General features: G+C 34.7%; 1 protein-coding gene across 2 annotated transcripts in view; it reads right to left on the minus strand.

Moving 5' to 3' along the window:
• RDX (radixin) overlaps positions 1-19753 on the minus strand; it is an 85528-nt gene that overhangs the window by 19578 nt on the left and 46197 nt on the right. Inside the window, exons 8-14 of one of the 2 annotated variants that reach the window (XM_004382482.2) lie at positions 19246-19342; positions 16554-16717; positions 11002-11132; positions 7519-7679; positions 6155-6247; positions 3729-3971; positions 2310-2470 (exon numbers count right to left, since the gene is read on the minus strand). In XM_004382482.2, the coding sequence (XP_004382539.1) occupies positions 2310-2470; positions 3729-3971; positions 6155-6247; positions 7519-7679; positions 11002-11132; positions 16554-16717; positions 19246-19342 (1050 nt within the window). Of the gene's footprint in view, positions 1-2057; positions 2471-3728; positions 3972-6154; positions 6248-7518; positions 7680-11001; positions 11133-16553; positions 16718-19245; positions 19343-19753 lie in introns of those variants that run through there. The other variant, XM_004382485.3, reaches the window with a different exon arrangement.

Consider the following 19753-nt stretch of genomic DNA (forward strand, 5'->3'; position numbering starts at 1 on the left):
ATTTAATTCTACAGCAGAAAATTATGCTAATGGTAAAGCCTGTTGGGATTTACCAAATAGTCATGAACATATTTTTACATTACTATATGAACATGTGCTCTCACTGCTAGTGATAAAAGTTATAATTGGTTTAACCACTATGAAAACCCATATTACAAATGGTTGTTCCTGTTTAGAAAAATTCACACAGCTTTAAAAATGGATTAAATCCATTTTAGTTCTAATCTACAAATAGATTATAAACAGCAAATATAACTGGTAGTTTCTCAACACTGATATCAAACTGATGTAGCAATGGTAGCACACACAATTCAAAATGAAAATTAATAAAAATCCAATGGAAGTCTAGGTTATCACCTTTAATGGCAATTGCTTCAATGCTCTGGAAAAGTGAACACTTGTTTGAAAGCTTGAATCACAGGGTTCACCATCTAGGGTTTGAAGTATCTGCGCAACCACTGTACAACAGTCACTACAAAGTTAACCAGTTACCTTTTGTCCTGCAAAGTTCAAAATATATATTAAATGCAACCTTTCCTTTCCATAATGTCTGCCCAGATTAATCCTTTTAACGTAAGCAAAATCAAAAAAAGCGCAAGAAATATTTTCAGACATAATTTGAACCTACTGCGCATGAAAAATGTTTAATAAAATGGCAATTTTAATACATAAATGTAATCTGAATGCATAATACCAAATGGAAAGTAGCTGAACCACACAGAGAAAACAAGGCTTTCCTTATCTTCAAATCTAGGTGTTTTAAAATAAAGAAAATATTAGAACATGTTAACTGGAAATATTTTTTTCAGTAAGACATAACTGAAACTAACATAACCTAAAAGTAAACAATTCTAAAATAGGACTAACAAACCAAATTTAAGTATTCTTAGAGATTGAAAAAAAATAAGCACGATGATTCAGAAACCAAATATGCTAAAATGATTATGTAATAATTATATCAAGAAGTGAAGGTACAGACATTCTTCATACGCCACAAGGGCAACATCTCTTTTCATTCTCTCTCTCTCTCTCTCTCACGCGGACACAGACACACACACCCTCAGACAGACAACACCCCTCCAGGAAAATAGTATACCAGTGAGAGTTTACAATTTTAATACATATCAGAGTCCCACAATTCAACTCAACAAAAAGGCAGTTAAGAATTTTAGCACTCTAAGGTATTCTGAAGAAAAATGAGACAGTAAAAATATTCCTTCATGACTAAAAGTATTACTATGTATTATAAAACATAGAGCTCACACACTCCATTGTATTTGAAAAACCAGTCATCGCAGGTGTAGCAGTGAGGTAGTATATACTGTCCCCTCCTTGGGACTACTGTTTTCATATGCTGTCCTTCCAGAAAGATCCAGGTTTTTCTTAATGATTAAAATCAATTCCCAACAAATATTTATTTTCTTTTACTCAAGCATCTGTTTTTCTGAATTAATCTATGAAAGAACAGCATTATTCAAATCCTCCAGAGACAACTGTTATTTGCAGGTAGTGTTTTATCAATAAATTCTCCTATGGAACTGCTACCTGCTGTCTACATCCTTTTATGAATCAGCCAAGAAAACCATCAAAGGATGTCAGGAGATGAAACACCAAATGACCCAGCTGTCAAAGATGACTGTAGTAAAGTAAGCAAGTACCAAATTTCCAATAATTGGGATTTTAAAAAAATTAACCACCAGTTGCACACTACACACTATTAAAATGTTGTAATCCTTTTCATGATTCATAGCCACCTTCTACACAATGATCAAAGACTGTCCACCCTTCCACCTACCCTCGTTTTAAACAATGCCAATGATCTGCGTGATGGCAGAATTATGGCTACGGGCATGGCAGGATATGAGAAGGCGCACTGAGAAAATGTGGGTGAGAGAGAATGTGGAAGGGGCAAGGGAAAAGAGAGTACTCTAAACACTTGTTAAGTCATCATTATTCTTTAAAAATGTTCAAAGTGCTCAAACCACACATACACAGTTGTCAGACATGATAATTAGTGTTAATATTCAACAGAAAAAAAATGGAAAATGAAAAATGTGAAAGAAGGTGATGGAACACTGTTCTCCATTCCCTGGCCCAAAAAAAATAAGAAAAGAAAAGAAAACCAAGCATGACATCACACTGCCTTAATGCTGAAGAGCTCCCCTTAAATTTGTCCCTTAGCCACCACAGTCAAACTGGTATAAGTGCTTTGGCAAGGTGGGATGCATTCCATCACATCTGCAAAGGCCTGCTTTTCTCTGTTGTTGGTTCAGCTTATGAAGAACATGTATGCAAAATAACGCTCTCACATTGCTTCAAACTCATCAATACGCTGCTTTGTATTGCCTTGTCGAATTTGTCGCAGAGTCTTGTACTTATCACGGCCTGCTTTAACATTCTCAGCATGAAGAACATCATTTTGTGTCTTCTTGGTTTCATCTCTGGCTTGGGCCAATTCTGAACTTAATGCCTATATTTGAAAAATAAAAAGTACACTATTTTTTTTCTTAAATTTTAGAAACTTAGAAAAATTTACTTAGATACAACAATAAACAATACATATATACCAAATCTTTGACATTTTAATATATTAAAATCTCAATTGTAAAATATTTTTCTTAAAGTAAGTTTACTTTTAGTAATGGCAGGGGATACCCACAGCCTTTCATTTCTATTCTACAATCATCAACTATGTTTGTATACTCTTCTAAATTGGTTTAATTAACTTTCTCATCCAACACTTTAAGTGATTTATAGGTTTACTGTAGCCATGGCACAAGCCCTTGGGTGTTGCAAAAATAACACTTTCGGTTGCCAACTGAAAGGTTGGAGGTTCAAGTTGACCCAGAGATGCCTCAAAAGAAAGGTCTGGCAATTCACTTCCAAAAAATCAGCCATCGTAAGATCCTATGGAGCTCAGCTCTACTCTGACACACATGGGGTTGCCATGAATAGGAATGAACTCGATGGCAACTGGTAGCCATTACAGAGTGATGTTACTGTACGATCTAAAATCTATACCATGAGAGCTTTCTCCAAAAGTCTTAATATATTTATTACAACTATCACCTTATTTCTTTATTAATATTTAAATATTTCACCAATTCAAAAATTATCTGGAAAAAAGCGCTAGCAATATTAAAATTTCCTATTTTGATCTAATTATATAATTTAATAAATTGGCCTTTTGCTATTATAAAATCTAGACAATTCCGATTACATAACATCTTAAAGGTAGTCTATTAAATATCATTGTTTTTCAATGTACACTTAACTGTTTAAAAAAAAATTCATTCTTTTTTTTTTTTAAACACACCATTAATTTCTACCTTTTAAAATGGGCCAGGCTATAATTTTAAACAACTCACTTGTTAAGTCTTGATTAAACAGAAGCTAACAAACATTTGGAGGAAAGGCCTGGCAATCTACTTCCAAGAATCAGCCACTGAAAACCCTGTGCAGCACAGTTGTACTCTGACACGCATGTAGTTCCCATGAGTCGGAGTCGATTCAACAGCAAATGGTACTAGTAAACATTGGCTCATTTGCTAATGAGTTCAAAGAATAGATGAAATGAGTGCAGGTCAAGCCCTCACAAACCAATCACATGGCCATCCAGTGTTAAAGGCTTTCAAATATCATACCTTCCGTTTCAATACATTTGCATGAATACATGGAGAAATGCAGGCTATAATTTAAATGTGCATACAACTGCAAATTTTAAGTACCTGGAGCTGTTTTTTAACACGCTCATTTTTCTGTGTTTCTGTTACGCGTTCTTCCTCGCTTCTATGGTTCATTACCCCTTCATTTGATAACTCGGCACTAGCCTCAGCATTATTCTCATCATGTTCATCGTGCTCATTTTCTGTGGGAGCAATGACTGGTGGTGGCGGAGGTGGAGGCGGGGCAGACATCACAGTTTTTAACTCTTCTTTGGTCTTTTCCAAGTCTTCCTGGGCCGCAAAAGCCTGAACATTAAAAATAAGTTTATGAACAACTTTCTCCAAAAATTGGTAATTAAAAGGAATGAGACAAGCCTTTATCCTGCCTTCTAACAGTTGAAAGTATATTGCAGGGTAATGAAAACAGACTCTACTGATCAAAGTTATATTTTTATAGAGAAATGCCAACAAGTAGAAGGAGTGACAACTAAAAAAAAACATTTTCCAAATTCTAATAAAATAATTCCACCACCCATTGGTGAATGTATTGTACTGGGGTGGCTTGCATGTTGCTGTGATGTTGGAAGCTATACCACCTGTGTTTCAAATACTAGCAGAGTCACCCACGGTAGACAGATTTCAGCAGAGCTTCCAGACTAAGACAGCCTAGCAAGACAGGCCTGGCAATGTAATTCCACATATTAGCCAATGGAACACAACAGAACATTGTCCAGATTGCTTGCTTGCTCTGGACATGCCACAGAAAGGAACAATCACTGGAGGAAGGCATCATGTTTGGTAAAGTGGAGGGCCGGTGAAGTGGAGGGCCAGCAAAGTTGAGGGAGACCTGGTGAGATGAAGTAACCCCAAAAATAGACTCAAATATGCTGGCAATCGTGAGGATGATGCAGACCAGGCAGCATTTTGTTCTGCTATACATGAGTCAGAGTCAACTTGAAAGTAGCTATTATCTATCTAATAAAATTATTAGTTCTGACAAGGATTATCAATTTTTGCTAAAACCATTAGGTTGGTGGGAAATAGATATTCACATAATGTCAAAGAATGCCACAGCCAATAGATTACTTTTTAGCCACAAGGGGAAAAACACAACCAGACGATGGAGAAATCAAGACTGCCACTATTCTAATCCAATGATCAATTAAAACTCACTAATGGTGGGTTAACGAGATATTAAATGTCTTCTGATAGACTACAACATGAAGCATCCAACATTACCAACGATTTGAGTGATCACAGTGTCCTGGTTTGCCTGGAGAAGTCTTGCTTTACATAACGTCCTGATGTAATTATTAACAGCCCTTTCCTTGCAAAGTGTGAAGGTTTGGATGGTAAATTATATGGACATCCTACCTATGATGCATCTTAGCCAAAAAGTTTGAATTAAACACTCATTATCTTACATGGCCCACCCCTCCAATGAATGCCTGATTTTCCATTTGTGTTCTTCAGACAATTGCAGTTTCATCTACTTAGAAACTTCTATTAGAAATCTCAGTACCGTATTCATTATATCTCTCTTATTCAACTTCACATCCAATTATTTGGTTGCCATGCTCTTTTGAGTCTACCACAAAATACGTCTCAACACTTCCTGCTCCTCTTTATTCTCTGTGTCATATCCTTTAACCAGTTACCAATGAGTCGACTCCGACTCATGGTGACCCCATGTGTGTCAGAGTAGAACTGTCCTCCACGGGGTTTTCAATGGCTGTAATCATTACAGAAGTAGATTGCTAGCCTTTCTTCCGAGGTGCCTCTGGGTGGACTCAAACTTCCAACCTTTTGGTCGGCAGCTGAGCATGTTAATCGTTTGCACCACCCTGGGACTCCTACTATATCCTTAGTTTAGATCTTAATCTCTTAAGTAATCCTAACCACTATCCCAATCCATCCTTCACACTGCTTTCTAAGTTATATTTATAAAATCCTACTTGATTATGTTACAATCCTGTTATGAAATCTTCAGAGCCCAATGTTACAGATACACCTCACTTAACCTCCTTACCTCAGCAGACATTTAAAACTTTTTACAACTTAACTTCCTATGATATAACATTCCAGCTACATTTCCCAGCGTTTCTGAGCATATACTCTAAGCACTGGTCACTTACTGGTTGTCCTCAATACTCAGTGAGTATACTTCCTATACTCATTCAGTTCCCTCTGTCTGGAATGACTACCTCTTTAGTACCTACCCACTCCTGATCTTTCCTATCCCCCAAACCTAATTTATTATTAAACCTAAAAAGGTTTCCCCAACTCTACCTCACTACCACAGAAATTAATCATGTCGTGTTTCCAAAGTGCTTAGCTTATATCAATAGATATACTACAATACACACATTCATACACGTTTTCCTATCTAAATTGTGATAGTATCTTAGATTCACCTCTATATTTCAGCATACTGCTGTGTACAAAATAGGTATTCAGTAAAAATCCTAGTGAATTAACAAATAAATTACTTTGTGTTGCCACTCAGTAGCTTCCTCTTCCTTTTTCTTCTTGGCTTCTTCCAGAAGTGCAATCTTGGCAGTGAATTCGGCAAGTTCTGCTGCCTAAAATAAACATAATTACCAAGATTAAGAAACTTAACATTATTTTCAGTAACCGTGTGACATGTTAAGTCAACAAAGGTTTAATGTACATGCTTGGGCTGTTTAATATGATGTTTTTCTTTGATAGTCTTCCGTTTTAAAAAAGGCAACATTTCCTTAAGCTCTTACATAACTGCACCATAGGGTTTCCAAGGAGAAGCTGGTGGATTCAAACTGCCAACCTCTGGTTAGCAGCTGTAGTGTTTGACCACTAAGCCACCAGGGTGCTCTAATTTATAGTACGCCCTTCAAATGAGCTAGTAAGAAGACAAAGTGAAAAAAAGTTTATTATTCTATAAACAAGTACTTAATCCTATTTCAGAAGCAGGAACTTTACAATGAGTAATTTAGGAGCTATTCTTTTTTTTTTTAATTTTATCAATAAACAAACTACTTGCTAAAAACTACTAAATAAAAATTTATATTTTCACAGGGCTTTACAGTTTAAAGAACACTGTCAAATAATCCATGTGATTCTCCAACAATCCCATTAGGTGGCATTATTCCTTTCTTCAAAGGGAGGGAACAGAAACTTAGAAAGACCCAAAGACACACAGCAAAAATATGTGAACCAACATTTAAATCCACGATCATCTAACGGTCATGCCTACTCCTTATTACATGAAATTCCACTATACAAACAAAAAACCCAACCAATTATGGCCTATAGTTATCTCACAGGAGCTAGAATTAATTGTGTTAATTTATCTAAAGCAAAACTTACCCATTAGCTTATCAAAGAACCTGCCCAATGCTTTAATCAGAATCTTTTGCTGACAACAGTCTCCATTTTATAAATAAATTACAAGAAAAAAACCTTTTATTGCTTTATATACGCACACACACAAAAAAACCCAAACCCACTGCTGTCGAGTCAATTCTGACTCATAGCAACCCTACAGGACAGAGTAGAACTGCCCCCACAGGGTTCCAAGGCTGTAAATCTTTACGGAAGCAGACTGCCTGCCACATCTTTTCTCCCGCGGAGGTGCTGGTGGGTTTGAAACTGCCAACCTTTTGGTTAGTAGCTGAGAGCTTTAACCACTGTGCCACCAAAACTCATCTTGTTTTATAGAAGCAGAAAAAATTTTTTTAAAGCTTATTTCCAACACTTCATTGTTAAGTTATTTGTATCTTTGATTTGCTTTCCAGAAGGTTTAATATACTTAGTTTTAGAAGATTCAGTCTGCTTTTATTTAAACTTTTCTTTTTCTCTAAGACAGGTTGCTTACTAGCTGTTCCTGATTCTTCATCTGGTCAGCAGCTTGTTTTTCTATAGCAGCCTTGGCCTCTTCAGCAGCTTGACGCTCCTTTTCAAGCCGTTCTGCTTCTTCTTTTGCTCTTTTTCGTTCCTGGTCCAGCTCTAAAGATCTTCTAGTCTGTTCTTCTAGTTCTGTCAAATATATGTTTGTATCCCCCAAAAAATAATTAATTCCAATTATTCTAATTATCAAAAGTCAAAACAGTAGCAAGGAATCTAATCTGTAGTTTCTAAAAATCAGCATATACACAAATGCACAAATACCTCATTTTTACTTTGGCAAAAGTCTAACCGTTAAAAAAAATCTGGTACACAATTAAGAAATGGGAAGAAATTAAAATTCTTTGTAATCCAAGTAAGTCAGAAAGTGAAAAGCAATAACTTTATTTCTAAAAATGATCTCTCCATTTAAAGTTTTGACCTTAGTAAACAATTGGCCATCTGCTTCAGAAATCTGTATCTTAAAATTTATATAGGTTTTTACTGATCTAAACTAAGTATTAGATAAGTAAACCAAAGAAATTAAGGTTGAAAACAGTATCTACTAACCCAAAATAGAAATTCTGATGTGTATTATCTGAATTTTTGAAAATTCTGAGTTAGTTGTACATATGGCATAATGAAAATAATTGGTATTTGGAGATGAATGACATATATTTTACCCTTTATGTGTATAGATCATAAGATTAATTCCCTTTTCTTATTCCAGTGAGTTGAACTCCAAAAGAAATATTCCCACGAACCACCGCTGTTGATTCCAACTCATGGCGACCCTACAGGACAGAGTATAACTGCCCCAAAGGGTTTCCAAGGCTGTAAATCTTTATGGAAGCAGACTGCTACATCTTTCTTATACAGAGTGGCCGGTGGGTTCGAATCACCGACCCCCACACACACCCACAACTACTACTTTTCACAACATTATGCTTATTTCCTTCATAGCACTTGCTACAAAAAAAATGATTTTGTTGTCTATTATTCTGTCTTTCCTTAATAAAATGTAAGCTGCATGAGACCAGGCGCCTTATCTATTCAACACTGTAACCCCGATACCTAGGACAGTGCCTAGTACACACTACATGCTTAATACGTATACAAAATGAATGGAATCATTATATCTCAACTCTTTTCTATCGTCTTTTTGAAGGTGGGAATTTACTTCAATATTTGTTGGAACAGTCACTGAATGTAGGCCTGGCCATATAATACCTCAAATATAGACACCAATGTATCTTAAAGCTGATTAAACGAAAAAAAAAAAGATAAATGAAATCAAATAATTTAACAATGATTATGGAAATGTAAAATGGTAGATTGATTCTATTTCATGAGTTGTGATTTATCTGAAATAATGACTTCAATAATAAAATTTAACAGAAATGACAATGAAGTATAGAAAAGTTTCTTTAACAAAAAAATTACAGGTTAATCTACCTACTAAATATCATGACTTAGATATAGCCATAGTTACTGCATCTGGATGAGAATTCAGCATAAATTACAAGACAATTACACAGAATTTACGACAGTCTGGGAAAGCTTTATTATTTGAAATTAAAAGCAAAAAACAAATTGGATGCCCTTTGCCTTAAGATGACTGATTCGAAATTATGTCTTGATAAGGATGTTCTATATTCTTTCTTACATTCTATCTTCCTTATATTCTTTAATGCTTCTTTGCTTGAGGAGTTTTCTGTATGTATATCAGTAACATTTTTATTATACATCCTAAATAAATGAGATTGAAAGACTTAGTAAGTAGCTATTCTCTCAGAAAAGGTGTTATGTAAATGAAAAAGTGCTATCATTCAATCTTTTCTTTAAAATCAGAGCAGTATTATAAATTTTCCTAAACTTTCCTTTTTAACATACTCTACAAATAAGAGATTTTTTTGTTACAGCAGTACTCGTCTAAAGTACTGTTTACACTACTCATATGACAGAACACGCTACCTCGTATTATTAGTATATATATTTATATATCTTATTTCTGTCAACGACACAGACTTTATATACACTCCTATGTATCCTATATGTTTGTGTTATTAGAATGCTGCACAAAATAAGCACCTTATAAATGTTTAAATTGATAGATTTAAAAAAAAAGAAACCTAAAGTGGTAGAAATAACATCAAGTCGGATTTCAGGAAATAAGTCTGCCCTTGAGTGGTGGACTTCAAGCCAGTCTCTGCTACCCTGGGTCTTTGAACTAAATAGTTTCTAGGTCTTCTCTAGTTCTGAGAAGTGAGGCTCCTAATGAGTTGGAATAAAATTCAGGATTTTTCTATATCTTCTCTTAGAAATACTATTTCCAATCCGCTTGGAATTAAAATGGTAAACGAGTTTGTGAATTAATAGCAATCTTTGTGACTTCTCTCTCTAGCTACTCACATGCAAAATTATTCTATCCACTGCTCAAGAGCATCTCCCTAGCCTGGTTTAAGGAATAAAAATAAACTTTATATAAAACTGGTGGCTATTTCTAATACAAACAAATGGCTGATTCTACTAAATTGGTATTAAATCTAATTTTATAAATAGTGAAGACTTCATGATAGCCCTTGAGATCCTACTGTTGGAAGAAGCAAAATATCTTACTTCTTGCTCAACATATTTTTGACTTTTGCTCTCCCCATCTCCCTATGATTTGTTGTTTGAAAATAGTAAATAATAAAGTTACCAAATATAAACCACACTTTATAAATCCAACGTATCTTGTCTTTACATTGTAGCATCTTCATTACAAACTGCCCAGGAGGTAAGTTCTTCCCAACATGTTACCAGAAGAACAAACAAACAATAAACAAAACACTATGTGTTGTATGTTTTCCAACAGAGTGAAATCTAATCTTTTTCAAGGGTTGGGTTCCTGAGCCAATTTTTAAAGTTTATGTAGTCACCCGAAAAAACTGCTGCTGTCAAGTCAATTCTGACTCATAGTGTACACTACAGGACACAGCAGAACTGCCCAAAAGGGTTTCCAAGGAGTGGCTGGTGGATTCAAACTGCTGATCTTTTGGTTATTAGCTGAGCTCTTAACCACTGTGCCACCAGGGCTCCTTATATAGTCACAATTATCTTAAAATTCCTTAAAGTACCTGAATGTCCATTTATTGCAAAAAATGCTTTTGTTTAAACGCCATAAAGCACTGAATATGTATTTATGTTTATGAAACCCTGAACAATAATAAGTATAAATATATAGTAACAACATATAAAAGGACAAATGCAAAATATTTGCACGTTTAAGTAAACGAAAGAGAAAGAACACACGAGTACTGCATAGTTGATCTGCCTTAGGCAAATATGTTTTTAATGTGACTCTGTTAAGTATAAATTTGGAAAAATAAAAGGCAATTATTCTATATAAGACAAATAAGAGTTAATAGTAGTAAGAAAACTACAATATGACAGAGCAACAATTTTGAATCCTCTGTCAAAAAGAGACATTTACCTTTCTGGGCTTTCATTGTCTGTTCTTCAATTTGCCTTAAACGTTCCATTAGTTCTTCCTTTTCACGTTCTATTCTTTCCTTTTCCTTTTCTGCTATTTCTCTTTTCTTCTTCTCATTCTCTAATTGTGCCCTTAAAAAGAATCACAATTGCTCTGTTACAAATTAATAAAGAGAAATATTATTCATGTGAAATCTGAGTACTAAATGTGAATCAACTAAGAAGAAATAACAGTATAATACCGGTTTGTGATGGGCTGCTAACCTAAATGTCAGCAGTTCAAACCCAGTGGCTCTGTGGAAAGCCTGGTGAACTGCTCCCATAAAGACTACAGCCAAGAAAACCCTATGGAGCAGTTCTACTATGTAACACGTGGGGTGTCACCATGCATCAGAATCGACTCAATGGCAATAGGCTTGTTTGTTTGTTTGAATTATATTCAGTTGTGTTCAAAGTATTGTTTGGTTAAAAATATAGGCTTATGTTTTATATAGGAGCTCTGGCAGTGTAGTGGTTAAGCACTTAGCTGCTAACTTTCTGTGGGAGAAAGATGTGGCAGTCTGCTTCTGTGAAGATATACCCTTGGAAAACCTATGGAGCAGTTCTACGCTGTCCTATAGGGTCACTATGACTCAGAATCAACTCGATGGCAACAGGTTTGGTTTGGTTTTTTGGTATGCTTAATATATATTTATATGTGTATATACACAAGTGCTGGATTACAGTGTATTTCTTATTATGGAGTCAAAAATTATAAGCACAAAAAGAACTGCAGTTGCCATACCAAGAAAACGCCCTCTTTAGTAGGAGCCCTCTGCTAGGGAAAAAAAAATGGCTTGAATGGAGCACACAAAGGTAAATGCCTTAAAAGTAAAAATAACCTGGAAAGGCAACAATTTTCAATCAATAAATTATTTTTTTTTTAAAATTATAAAGATAAATGAAGTTCTGATACATGCTATGACATGGATGAACGTTGAAAACATTATGCTGAGTTTAGTAAGTCAGACACAAGAGGACAAATACTGTATGTTCCTACTTATACGAAATAACTAGAATAGACAAATGCATAAATACAAAAGATTATTAGTGGTTACCAGGGGCTGCGGAGCGGAGAATGGGGATTTATTGTTTAAGGAGTGACTGAGTTTCTGTTGGAACCCTGGTGGCACAGTGGTTAAGTGCTAGGCTGCCAACTGAAAGTTGGCAGTTTGAACCCACCAGCCACCCTGTGGGAGAAAGATGTGGCATTCTGCTTCCATAAAGATTTACAGCCTTGGAAACCCTATGGGGCAGTTCTACTCTACCCTATAGGGGTTGCTATGAGTTGGAACTGACTCGACAGCCACGGGTTTGATTTCGTTTGGTTTTGGTTGGAGTTTCTTTTGGGGTAATAAAAAGCTTTTGGAAATAGTGGTGATGGCTGCACAACACGGTAAATGCAATTAATATCACTGAATTGTATACTTAAAATGGCAAAATTTTATATATATATATATATAATATCACAATAAAATATTTTTTAAAAATGAATTATACAAGTTTAATTTCTCAGGTAGCACCCATTTATGTATAGATACAAGATTACAAATCAGTTTTATCTCAGCTGACAATTCTATTAGAATAACAGATGTCTAATACTGTTTTTAAAAAATCATGATCAGTTTAGTGAGAAAGAATGCCTTGATCTTTTAGCTGCATCTACCATGGCCTTGATGGGACCACTTCTTTTAAATATAAGCCAAATTCATTCATTAAACATCCATCAAGAGCCTACCACAGATAAGACTCTATGTTGAGAAAGAGAAATACAAAGATGAGTAAGAAAGACAGAAACTGTGTTAATCATCAGATAGTATTGTTTAGTTAATTATATAAGTATCCATAAGTTTAATCACTATTTAATCATTACTTTAATGTGAATATTTTCTTTTACTAAAAAATAATCAATTTAGATTTCATCTCTGAAACTCATCTGAATATGCTTAAATGTTCCACAGAAAGACATCATGGCTATCTGGTGTCAACTCTGAATTTTAGGCAAAAAGATATGTAGTTTTTCAACTGTCACTTTCAGAATAAAGCCTCTTGTGATTATGCTAAACCACTGATGTAAATATTTGTATTTAGAGTATGGGTTTGGAAACAGTCATTCTGCCTAGTTGTTCTATTTCAAAGACATAAATATCATATCAATAAACTATCAATTCTCTGTACTAAAATGCAAAAAATAAATTATTTCAGAATACCAAACTTAAAAAAAATTGCAAATGAGTCCAACTGCATTTTTCTTGAGTTAAAATTAAAAACTATATTCAACTGATATTCAGACATATTAATATCAAGAGTTATTATCATCGCTAGTGTTTATTCAGCACTAGTAACTTTGCTAAATGTTATTATTTCTCACAAAAACTCCAAGGTAAAACTATTATTTTCACATCAAAGGCAAGGGAACTGAGGTTCAGAAGTTATTTGTCCAATAGGATTATTTGTTGGAAGACGATTCAAACCCAGATTTATCTAGTTCCAAACTTTGTATGATGTCCAGCTGCGTCCAAGAAGGACAGAGCATCCTGAGTGACATGGGTAGACAGCTATGATACAGAATCTCTCATAACTAACACCAGTAATTGGTACATGACTATCAAACTCCAAACCGTAAACTTGAGGCTCTCAGTTTCTAAATCTGGTAACAATTTTAGCCATATAAAAATGTTCAGGCATAAAAATGTAAGTCATTATTCATTTTGGATGCAAATAACTTAAGAGCAAAGATAAGAGGGAAAACAACCCATGATACATAGGATCATATTCACTGTCCAAAGACCAGATAAGAGACCTATGGGGAGAGAATATGGTGGCCACATATACCAAGGTATTGTGAAAGAAGCCTCCTTGTTACCCTTTTCCTACCACTGTTACTGCCTAAGAGATTCCAGCAGCACCAGCAGCATACCTCTGCATTCCCCCATGTATGTCTGCTGGCTACTTTGCCAATGGGCTTGACCAAAACAGTTGCCCTTTCTCTCTCCCTGACCTGTAAAGCAGGGAGAAATGAAGACTTGGCATGCCATTTCTGAAAGATTGCCAATCCCTCTGTGGCTAGAATAATATAAAACATCCTCTACATATTCAAATGAATTAAACAGTCATTGAATTCCTGCTGTGTCTGAGACAGTCAATAAATGCTTGCTAATGAAAGGTTGTAAAATTTATCCAAGAGAAGAACCAACCGATTGTTACTGTACCAAAAGAGAAATTTAAAGTCTTCCACTTTTGTCGAGGCCTTAGAGTAACTCAGAGTAAATATAGCACCATCACCAAATGGTACTTATTAACCATACTACATACTCTAGAAGCTATACAGCAATCCTCTTTATGTGCCTGAGTGATGTCTATGAGATACAGGAAATGTACAGAAAATAATTTCTCATTTAACTCATGCTGGAAGATTTTTAAAGAGACAGTGGAATCTTTCAAAAGGAGGAAAAGATAACAAAAAAAGACTACAAGAAGTTTCCCCTTTGAGAAAGGTAGATGAAAAGGTAATGATGGATAATAGGCTATGAAGGATAAGAATATATGAAGTCCATGCTGCCTATATACCCACACATGTAACAAACCACATAGGGGGCACAGTTACAGAGGCTTCCTAGACATATCCAGACAACTCACAGGACTGGTTTACTGTGTCAAAACGCTTGGGACCGTAGTCTAAAGGGACAACTTAGTCAACTGGCATAAAGCAATTCACAAAGACAACGTTCTACATGCTAGTTTGGTACTTAAAAGCTTGCAGGCAGCCATCTAAGATACAACAAACTATTGGTCTCTACTCGGATGCAGCAACAGAGAATGAAGGAAATCAAAGGCTCAAAAAAGAAACTAGTCCATAGGACTAATAGCCCAAATGAATCACAGCCTCTTCTAAACTGAGACCAGAAGAATGAGACAGAGACTGGCTACCACTACCAACCGTTCTGACCAGAGACACAATAGAAGTTCCCAGACAAATGTGAGAAAAATGTAGAACGGAACTCAAATTCCTAAAAAAGGTCAGACCTACTAGACCGATAGAGACTAGAGGAACCCCAGAGACTATCGCCCTAAAATACACTTTGAACTTGGAATTGAAGCTATTTCTGCAGGTCACCTTTCAGTCAAATAATAAACTAGCTTATAAAATAAACATTACCTTTAAGTAATGTGCTCCCTTAAACAATTAACTATATGAGACCAAACAGTCAACGTTTACCACCCCCAAAAAAAGTAAAGAGGAGAAGGCAAGTAGGCGAAGGGAAGCTAGATTAATGGAAACAGAACAAACAGAATGGAAATAATGAGAATGCTCACATACTGTGAAAACTGTAACCAGTGGGATGGAACAATTTGTATAAAAATTGTTAAAAGGGAATCTAATTTTCTGGGTAAACTTTCACCTAAAACACAGTGTTATTTTAAAAAAAGAATATACAAAGTCCAATAAAGAACTGTTTTTAAAAAGCATGTAAGACTAGAACCACAATGTAATCCTAAATCACATGAGAGTAGTTAAGAAAGGGTAGAGCCCAGTCAAAGTAACAATCCAACTTAATATCTTTAATGGTAAGATCAGCAATTACTACAAAGCTCGCATGCCTAAGTAAAAGATGTTTTCATTCACAGACAATATGAAGGGAGCAAAATGAATTAATATCTGAATTACACAAAACATTTAAGAAAAATATGTATCATTAAATACAAACACTAAAAGTGTAAGTAGCAAATGTTATCTAGCAGAGAACCTATTTAATTACTAAATACAAGCATGCTATTTCCAGTAACATTTTTTGATATATTTAAAGTTCTTTAGTTTTGGTTCTTTAGGATTAACTCTATTTCTTAGATTATTATATTGTTCTACAAAGATTTCCTTGATAACATTTGATCTCTAAATTTTTTTCAAATTAAGTATGAGGTCTAAATTAATCTAAAATCCAATTTGGGAGTTACGTTTCTGGACCCAGTAATCTGGTTCCAGGGTTGATGCGGATTTTATTAAATATCTTTCCATTTCAAAAACTCTCAATTTAGTGTATTGAATAGTATATTTTTTGAAGTCTAAAGGAACCATAGTTAAAAAGATTAGTGTCTTTGATAAGTTATCCTACTCTTTTCGGGTGAGTTCTACAATATCACTAGCATTGTTTCAAAGTAAAATATCCAGCACATTCTTATCCTGAAAAATTAAAAATATCTGTCAAAAGCAAAACAAATCAGAAAAATTTCGAACTAATACATCTCAAAACAACGTGTCAGTGAAAAACAAGCACGATAAAAGAAAAGCACATCTGTGAATTTATGAAAAACTATTTCTCACAAATATGTCAAGATTTGTAACTTGAAAATTATACATCCTCACTTTTTAGTGACAATACCTTCTTTCAACTTTAAAATAATGAAAATAATGCAGAAATGCAAATTTAGAGTAATTTAAAGAAACTGAGTAGTCTTAAACTTTAGATACCCCTATTCCTATCAATTAAGAATAAAGGACTAAAAATTCCATACCTTTCCAACTGCTTCTGATGCTTCTCCTCCCTAGCCTGGGCCTTCATCTGTTGTACTTCAATAGTATCAGGCTTCCTTCTTCGCATGTATAGTTCATGGTTTCCCATACATAAAGCCAAAATCCGCTTATTGATTCTTAGACGAGGTGCATAAAAAACAAAATCCTAAACATAAAATATTCTCTATTAAAAATCTTTGTGAAGCACAGTCTCTTACACAAATTTGTATGAAATTTCAAATGTGGTATGAATTCTAACATCACATTACACATAGTATAGAAATCATAAAATTTCTTAACTCCTGGTGGCTATGCCATACTTTCATATAACTGGTTCCTCACCTTTCACACCCAACCAGTTTTGTAAGGAGGTTAATATTCTTATCCTCTCAATCCATTAAATGAAATTTATTCTTTTTTCCCCTCCGAAAGTAACTAAGAGCACCTGTTCCTAGTAAGAGGCTTGTTTTGTTTTAATTTTTGCCTTTTGCCATAAATCTCAAAAATGATCTTTTTTTCATGGCTGTAGAGTTTTTTAAATCAAAAACATTCTTATCTTTTTGTCTTTTCAATAACTAACAGAGTTAAATACTAACATATACCTGACACTAAACCAGCTGCCACCGAGTCAATTCTGACTCACGGTAACGCCATGTGTGTCAGAGGAGAACTGTGCTCCATAGGGATGTCAATGGTTGATTTCAGATACAAATCACCAGGCCTTTCTATCTAGTCTGTTTTACTCTGATAAAACCTGTTCAGCATCATGATGAGCAACACACAAGCCTCCACTGGCAAATGAGTGGTGGCTGTGAGTGAGGTGCACTGGCTGGAAATCAAACCTGGGTGTACAGCATGGAAGGCAAGAATTCTATCACTGAATTATGACTTCCCTCATACTTGATCTTTGATGTATTAAAAAAATCTATTTAAACATACCTATCTTATATTTTGTAGCCCTTGTGGCACAGTGGTTAAGACCTCCGCTGCTAACCAAAAGGTCAGCGGTTCGAATCCACCAGTCGCTCCTTGGAAACCCTACAGGGCAGTTCTACTCTGTCCTATAGGGTTGCTACCAGTTGGAATCGACTCAATGGCAATGTGTTTGGCTTTTTTTGTTTATCTTATATTTTAATTTCACTTTTAGGAATTCTGAACATTAAAAATTTTATAATTTTTGTAAAAAATTCTTGTAAAAAAAAAAACTAATCTCAAAAGAAAGGTCCAGTAATCTGCTTCCAAAAAAGATGAGCCATCCATCGAAAACTCTGTGGAGTTGAGGCCAACTTGATAGCAACTGGTAAGTAATAACTGTCTTAGTTATCTAGTGTAGCTGTAACAGAAATACCACAAGTGGATGGCTTTAACAAAGAGAAATTTATTCTGTCACTGTCTAGGAGGCTGTAAGTCCAAATTCAGGGCGCCAGCTCCAGGGGAAGCCTTTCTCTCTCTGTTGGCTCTGGGGGAAGGTTCTTGTCATTAATCTTCCCCTGGTATAGGAGCTTCTCAGCACAGGGACCCTGGGTCCAAAGCATGTGCACGCTCCTGGCTCTTCTTGCTTGGTGGTAATGAGGTCCCCCTGTCTCTCTGCTCGCTTCTCTCTTTTTATATCTCAAAAGAGATTGACTCAAGATACAATCTAATCTTGTAGACTGAGCCTCATTAACATAACTGCCTCTAATTCTGCCTCATTAACATCAAAGAGGTAGGATTTACAACAAATAGGAAAATCACATCAGATCACAAAATGGCAGACAATCACACAATACTGGGAATCATGGCCTAGACAAGTCGACGCACATTTTGGGGAGACACAATTCAATCCATAACAATAACCAATTATAAAATTTTGCTGAATATTTTCTCATAATAGCAACAAAACTTAAAAATATCCAGAAATAAACCAAACAATAAGAACAAACTGGCAAAGTCTTTTTGGAAGACAGTTTGGCTGTATTAGGCCAGTTGAACCATAATAGGATCAGGGTTACGTATGGTTAAAGTCTTTTGATTCTGTTACTTTGTGATTGCAGGAGAAAAGAACAAATATATGTAGGAATTATTTTTATACTAATTATTTTTTAACATAACTGGGAAGTAGTTACTGAGATATGCCCCAATCATTAATAGCTCTCAATAAATGGTACTGTTGCAATAAAAGGGCAAGTGACCAGAGACTCCGTAACTTTAGAGCAGTATTTTTTTTTTAACCTTATTTATTATGAAATATTTAAGGTCTGCAAAAAGGTATAAAAAAATTACATAATATTTGCCCATGTACCTACTTTTAGCTTAAAAAAAAAAGTTATGTATATATTAAAGCTTCCCATATACCCCTCCTGATCACATATTCTCCATCATATAGCCTCCACTTTGAGGTAAACACTATTCTGAATTTGATGTTTACTACTTCCATGCATTTGTTTCTTTTATATCATATATTAATCTAAGCAATACAGTATTGTTCTTCGTATTTTTTGAATTTTATAAAAGTTATTTCATACCAGAAAAAAAATTAAAACCTTGTTTTTAAAATAACCTTCATTTCATCACTGGAAAGTTAAATTGTAGAAAGAGAATGTGCCTCAGGAACAATTCAATAAATGAACAATGCCGTTTTTCAAGTAACATCATAGCAAACTGACAAATTATTTAGAGTTAATAAATAAAAACATATGGAAGAATATTACTTACAGGTGCCTTTTTGTCAATTGGCTTTATAACAAACTTTTTGTCATTAAATGAAATATTTCTTATTTCACTCCAAGGAAAACCAATTTTAGGTGTTAACCTTCAAAAATGAAAACATCCCTTTAATTAAAGACAGCAAACAATGTACAAAACTCCTGACAGCTTTCTGTGGCCAATTTAGCTGAATGAGCATTAACAGTTCCAGATTTTCAAAGCGTACTTAACGTTACTCATAAAAAAATAACTCATACAGTTGGCATTATTTTTCAGGAAAAATATGAAATAAAAACATATAAAACAAAGAATAACTATCTAAAGAGTACATAAATGTGTCATGAACCTTAAAAGCATTATAGTTATTTTCCTAAAATTACCTAGAAAAAACTACCTGGTGACCAGAGTATATAACTGGGCCTCTTGGGGTTTGTACTAGCTTTATTTAGTTTTTAGTCTAAAAATAAAGCTTTTATAGCTTTTCATATGAATTATGGACGTAAGTTACTGAATATTT

The sequence above is a fragment of the Trichechus manatus genome, unplaced genomic scaffold (assembly GCF_000243295.1).
Source record: "Trichechus manatus latirostris isolate Lorelei unplaced genomic scaffold, TriManLat1.0 scaffold00094, whole genome shotgun sequence".
Lineage (NCBI taxonomy): Eukaryota > Metazoa > Chordata > Mammalia > Sirenia > Trichechidae > Trichechus > Trichechus manatus.